The sequence below is a fragment of the Corylus avellana genome, chromosome 4 (genome assembly GCF_965113065.1).
Source record: "Corylus avellana chromosome 4, dhCorAvel1.hap1.2, whole genome shotgun sequence".
In the NCBI taxonomy this organism is placed as follows: Eukaryota; Viridiplantae; Streptophyta; class Magnoliopsida; order Fagales; family Betulaceae; genus Corylus; species Corylus avellana.
The window spans coordinates 16,811,392-16,818,299 of NC_142493.1; the positions used below are offsets into that span (position 1 = coordinate 16,811,392).

General features: G+C 36.2%; 1 protein-coding gene across 7 annotated transcripts; it reads right to left on the minus strand.

Moving 5' to 3' along the window:
- Nucleotides 1–400: 400 nt before the first annotated feature.
- On the minus strand, nucleotides 401–6,513 carry LOC132179267 (zinc finger protein 7). 7 transcript variants are annotated; one of them, XM_088515958.1, is made up of 3 exons: nucleotides 6,438–6,456; nucleotides 5,509–5,787; nucleotides 401–1,450 (listed from the first exon to the last, which is right to left on the minus strand). In XM_088515958.1, exon 3 carries the CDS (start codon nucleotides 1,388–1,390, stop codon nucleotides 647–649), a length of 744 nt encoding a protein of 247 aa, XP_088372084.1. In that variant the 5' UTR covers nucleotides 1,391–1,450; nucleotides 5,509–5,787; nucleotides 6,438–6,456; the 3' UTR covers nucleotides 401–646. The 7 variants fall into 7 exon arrangements, with proteins under 7 accessions (XP_088372084.1, XP_059447944.2, XP_059447942.2 ...); XM_059591961.2 differs by lacking the exons at nucleotides 5,509–5,787; nucleotides 6,438–6,456 and adding exons at nucleotides 1,802–1,859; nucleotides 6,094–6,431; XM_059591959.2 differs by lacking the exon at nucleotides 6,438–6,456 and adding an exon at nucleotides 6,094–6,431.
- Nucleotides 6,514–6,908: the final 395 nt, after the last annotated feature.

Genomic DNA, 6,908 nt, shown 5'->3' on the forward strand with positions numbered 1-6,908 from the left:
CAATAATGTCATGGGCCAAATTATCAATATTATAACTGGAATTACCATGATATTCAGAAGTATCCAAGAAGCAGTCTTGCTTCTGAATTATTGTTTTCTTATTTTAATTTTTGGTAGTTGATAGGGTAACTGAAATTGTCGTGGCCTACATCTCTTCTCTCCCCTTATCCCAGTGTGAGCAACCAATAGAAAATGCATGGTGGAAGAACTACCATTCCAATCTAACAACAGTAAAAAGATTTATGCAGTGGATCATATAAAATAACATCCCAATTACAGTAAACAGATTCATGCAGCATTTCATGCAAAATATAATCTGTTCGAGCATATTGAGAGGCTCAACAAAGGACAACCATTTCAATCTAACAACAGTAAACTTCAGTACATCACCCACAAAAAATAAAAAAGATGAAACAGTAGATTAACAACGTGGCCATGTAATTCAAACGCTATAAACAACTTTACTTGGCAATATTTATCAATTATTTCATCCTCCACAACTTCTTATACGACAGCAGCAAAAACATCTTTAAAGAACCAAAAACAAAAGTGTTTTAATTAAAAAGCGCATAGCCGTTGCCAGTGCATATCTCATGTACAAAGTGAACTCTTTCTGAAAGCCGATCAAATTCAAACAAAAAAGTCTTTAAAGTTTCAAAGTAAGATCAGGTGACGATGTATTTGTTGTACTCGGAGATGGTGCTGTCATGGGAAAATTCATGTTTGCAGTTGAAGCTAATTCCGAAGACAAAGTACCACCAACTGATCCCTCTGGCTCACTCACCTGCCGGAAACTCCCGGGCCAAAACAGTCCGACATCATCATCTTCCATAAACATCGGCAGTCCAAAATAGCCTTGTTCAAACCTTGCTCCACCTCTAGGTGGCCTTTCTGATGCTATTCTTTGGTGCATTGCAGCGTGAGCTTCAACGCCAAGGGATCGAAATGCAGAACCGTGAAGGGGCAGAGAAGCCAAGCTAGTATAGGTATTGGAGAACATTCCCATCCGCATGGCGCGCTTTGCCATTGTTCTTTCCCTCTTATGAGCATTCTGATGGCCACCCAGCGCCTGTGAACTGAAGAACTTGCGCCGGCAATAATTGCAAGAGAAAACCCTTGCAACTGTTCCTGCTGAATTATGGGCTGCTGGCTCACTTCTCTCACCCGTGTCCTTCAAGTCGGCATCAACGGTGTTGAATTGGAGTGTCAAGTCGAGGGAAATGGGCTCTGGATCTGGTTGAAGCTTTACGACATTTGTCAGACAAGATGAATTGGTGGTGCTGTCCTTGGAGGGATCAGGGGATGCTTCTTGCACGTGTACATTTGAAGCTACTTGGCAACTGACTCCTGAATCATTTCCAGATTCCAAGTTAGAGTTTGGTGTTACCATGTCTGGGTAGTGCAATGAGGTTGAGAGCCGATTTCTGACGGCTGTCGCTTAGCTCTTCACCTGCATATATGATGAAACAACTTATTTTCTGTTTTATACAGTGACCAATATTACTCAAATTGGCTATTGAATGCACCCATCTGGTTCTTCCATATTCACAAATACATTATCCATGCGCTAAAATACAAATACACACACAAGAACATGGTTATGATACAAATGAATTAGAATGCAGATTTTCTGCCAAGTTTCAAACTCTAGATTTTGGGTTTTTCTTTTTCCTCCACACCACTCCCCCCCCCCCCCCCAAAACTATTCTATATTTTGGAGTTTACAGTGTACAGAAAACCTGTATCCGTGTTGAAGTGTAAAACTCCCATTCAAACACTAAAACAAGAACAAAAAACACACCATGTCGCCCCAAGAGATCAATCATCAATGAACACTGATCTGCAAGAGCCCTTGCTTCCTGTTCAAATAAGCGGGCAGTCATCGATCTAATAGTACTATTAAATGTCCATAAAAATAAATTCAGTTGATAAGTCCTTCAAATGGAAGCAATCAACAGCCTATATTTCTACTGGAAGAAATTGCATCTTTAGTTTGCAAGTGAATGCCTCAAATGGCAAAAGAATTGTTGTATGCCCCCAAGGATATATTATTACAAGCCATACTTGGCATTCTTCGTAGCCATACATGGCATTCAGGTATCCACCTCAAAGGAAACATGTCTAAAACGACCTACAGGTGGTAGGGGTTGAGTTATTGATGCTAGGGGGGATCCAGAAGGAAAAAAAAAAAAAAAAGGATTTCTAGTTATAATCCAGAAATATAATCCGTCCCAAAGGGGGAGAATATGGGTGTTCCGGAACCCTTTGGTAGTTAACATTACTCCAATCAGCCCGCTGAATTACTTCTTTTGACCATGGAGAACAAGCTATACATGGTATTTGAAGACTGAAACTAAAAGCCCAGCAGATAGATTATGTCACATGCAACTGCTTCAACTTTGATAGAAATACTGGGAAAAAGTTTGGCAAGCAAAGATCTTCTACTTGAAATGAAGCTGTATATTCTCCTGTAATTCGAGTGAGATTGTCATGGACCAAAAGCAGATATGGTCCCTCTTCCACTCCAAAGATATGTACTTTATAAAGCAATATAAAGTTTTCAAAATTCATCTAGAACAGGAAAGGAAATTTCTATCAAGGTCCAAAATTTTCATTTTATTTTAAAGAAATATTGAAATTTGAGAAGATGAAAGTAGGTAAGAGGAAGAAAAATCAATAAGTATGACAGCAACCAGTATAGTAACTTAACACATATTATGAACATCCGTAATAACTAAAGGTTATGCAGTCTGTTAGCCAACATAGCTGCAAGAATTTCTAGATGGTTAGATATGATCCAAACGCCAATTATAACCCTGCCACTTACTTGAAGTTTAGGCCTATGTCTTCCTTCCAACCCTTAAAATATTATTGCATCACCCTTGCACGTATACACCCGTCAACTCTATTCCCCCAAATAAACATGACACCAGCAACTCGAGAGTATCAAGTAGAATTTTCTTGAGATTCTAAAAAGGAAACAAAAAGCTCTTCCACTTCTATTTACTACAAATGCAGTTTGAAGAAGTTACTCATGTTTTGGATCTACATTCATGAAATTCAACACAAACAACAGAGAGAAAAATTCTTCAATCTAAACTTCTAGCCTATGATGTTTGTCCATCTCTAGTGCTGAGGCTAGAAGAGAAAGGGGAAACATAAAAATTTAGGAATAACAAGAAAATTACCAAAATGAAATTATTTATTCTGAAGAACAAAGTGTCATTAATCAAGTCTGACAATTGGTTTTCCAAGAAACCTTACAAGGAGCTCTAGGGAAGCAACAGAGCTGTTGACTTGAGCATTTTTTTTCCTATTCAAATAAGGGAAACTGGGGAAGGGAAGTTGACTTGAGCATTTGTTTTCATCAAATTAGTACCATGACACCAACAAATACTCATAAATTTGGGAGAAATATAAAATCAACAGTTATGGTACTGGGCTCACTTTTACAAGAATTAGAATGAGGGAAAGGTTTTTTGCATAATTTTGGAGACCACATACGCATCCCATGCCATCAGACCGTGTGAGATGGGCAACAAATTTCTATTTCCTCATGTCCTCAACTCGTGTGAACGTATTTTAATAGTGGGTGCTCTATTTGTGTCAACTAAGAAATCTTGGATTTAATAGGAAGCATTTTCCAATAAAGAAACACAGGTCCTGGACATAAGCTTCTATTTCTGAAGCAAATAATGTCTGGGGTGTATAAGGGGCATATTCCTTATGGCTCAAGGCTTACATCTCATGTCGTGCATTTCAGTTTACATTTTTCGGCTTAAAAAGTATGCACGAAACACCAATGAAAAACCAATTTGTATGAGGTGCAGCGTTACTTTAGTTGTCTCTTTGCCTTTAATCAGGACAAAACAAATTCCAGCAAATACAATATGAATAAGGAATTGCATTCAAATGGCAGACAGAATTAGGTAGTTTCTGAGACTAGGAAGGGGATCCTCCAGGATCATCATGAAGAAAAAAGAAAAAATCAATTATAAGATCTTTTACTATGGGATTACAGTAACGTGTAAAAGATAACACTCATGGTCAGATATGGCATATCGAAGATGCTCTATCAGGGGAGACCAAAGATGACAGATAAGCAACCATCTTTTCTTAACAAAATGGGCCAGTTTGAAAGAATGGGATGGTAAAACAGGTTTCATGCTGAAGTATTTACGAAATGGCATTATGAATAAGAATGAAAATAGTAACTCTTATAATCTTATTGCATAATTTAGTTGTATTGTTGCTCATGTATGATGTTTGCCTTGGTTGTTTATTATATTAAAAATAATTACCACCACAGTAACAACAGCTGCTACTTATTAGAGCAAGCAAGCCCCAAAATGTTGAATTTCAGTATTTAAAGAGGTCACTATTTAAATCTCTGGAAAAAGAAAATTTCAGAAATAAAAAACCAACAAGTATAACAATGAATCCAGATCAAGATGAATCTATTGATTCTGATAAACAATGATCAGAAAATTCAAATTATCCAAAACGAAAGGCCAAGGAAAGTAGTACACTGAACTCTTGTGCACGCCAATAACAAACTAAAATTATGTGCTCACCATAAACCCTGACTAGTAATCATGCAAAATAACAAGGCAAAAGGCGTACACTACATTAATAAACAAAAAGCTCTACAATATGTTTCACCAATCCTTCTGATATCAGCAGGATTGAGCAGAAGCAGCATATTAAAAAAATAAAGTAATCCAAGAATCAAAATTAGTGCAAGATGTTGACATATTATAGGTCCCCTCGTCATTAATATCAGAAATGAAACATATATGAATTTGATTGGTTGTAGATGAACTATTTAACCATAGAAGTATTATGTTTTTAACTTACAAAATGTCCATAGATTATACATTCTTCCTAGACTATGAGATCTTCTAAACTATTAATATCCTAGGTATTTTTCACTTTTACAGCTCGATTTGACAGGATGAGACTTGATAGTTGAAATTATCCCATGGGAAGTTGTGACCATGGACAACCAAAGTAACTCTCCAGTTTAGAGGTATTAACATGCCCAACTCATCTTTCTAATAAACTATATGGATGCAACAAGAACCTTCTAGGTAACAAGGATTCAAAACTATAACACCATTAAGTGCTAACTATAAATTATTTGAAAAAAAAAAAAAATCGAATACCTCCAGTTTACTGAACTTCAATGTGTAGCAGCAATGTACCAAACCATTGCAAAACAACAGTGGAGGCTCTAGAAATATCTTGGATAAGTCTCTGCCATGTACCAAACACAGCTAAAATGACGAAAAACCCACGCCCAAGAAGGAAAGATGCCCCGATTATACAGAAAATGTGTACAACTTAGGTTGTAGATGCAAATTTATGTACTAATTCCATTAAGATTTCACTCCCCATGAATTTTTCCAGGTTAAAGATCATAACTCACAACCTAAAAAGTTGAGATGACAAAGGCGCATAGAAGATCTCCAAACATGTTTACATAAAAAAGAATTTCCTATCTTTTACCATGATTGACGATTCCTTAACATGAAAGAATCATTCCTGGATCAGCAATCTGGTAAAGCACTACTCTTTCTCGGAAGACGTCTAATGATATTATAATTTGCTTTATGCAAAGCAATTACTCCCATAGCAGTTACCCAAAAGGTACTTGAAATTTTTTGTCTCCGACTTGGGACTAAAACCAAGCATCTTCCCTTCTTAGCTCATTGCAACTTAAAATTGAAATTACCACATCTCAGCACCACCAAAAACACAGTAAAAAATGATACAAGAAACGAAACCCTGCATCACATAATAGAGATATTAGAAAAGATCATCAGCAATCAAGCAAAGGTCGACTGAATATGACCACCCAGTTACACTTTCAAATCTAAAGTCTAAAAAAATAGCTAAAAAGATAACCCATATAAGAAAACATGAGAAGCACACGATTAAACCAAGTCATGAGCAGTAACCCTTGAGCAGAGTCAACAAACATTCAGTAGAGCAGACACAAATATAACAACACAAGGCATAACAAAAGCAGAGAAAATATAGTATGAGGATCAACATCTCTAGCTGATTAGATGGGAAGTAAGAGTTCCTCACTCAGTTTGTCAATATTGCAGACTCTGCTTCAGTGGGATGCTTACTGATCAGTACCCAGAAAACAAGACACTAGTTTATAGCACTTAAAGGAGTGGGACGGATAGAATAAATGGAGAGAGAGAGGTACATAGTTATGGGAGAGCAGAGGTAGGAGAGGAGAGAGATGGGGATGATGGCAGGGAAGTCAGTGAAGTCAGAGAAAAAGTAGATAACAGAGTAAATCACTATCTTGTTGAATTTTGTGGGCTACCCAAGTCTTGAATAGCTACTACTAATCATCAATGAGAGAGAGAGAGAGAGCATACAAAGAGAAGAGACAGAGAGAGAAAGCAAAGGGTACTCACTGTAAGTCCCACAAAAAGGGTGTCAAAGTTTTTGGTGTCTATTTGCACTCAGTGCTCATTCTTCTATCCTCCACTTCAAAAAAGAAAGGGGTCAGATTCTTTTCCATTATTATTTTTTTTTTCTCATATCGACTCCCACTTCTGAACCCAATATACGCCACACATTTCTTTGTTATAGAGTGCTGCACTTTTCGTTATAAGTTTTTTTTTTTTTTTTTTTTTTAATTATTATATAAATTGATGTGATAATTTAATTAATTGATGAAAAGAGATACGCTCTTAATTATTTTATTCATTATAGTCTATTTGTATGAAATTTATAATAAAAAACATTTCGTTTGCCAACACCTTTTAGAGTGTGTATTTTGTTTTTTTAGTTGAAAAAAGTATTCTAATGTAAGATAAAAGTAAAAAAATAATTTTTTAGTGTATGATTAAAGTTGTTTGTTAATACTTTTAACTATTTTAATA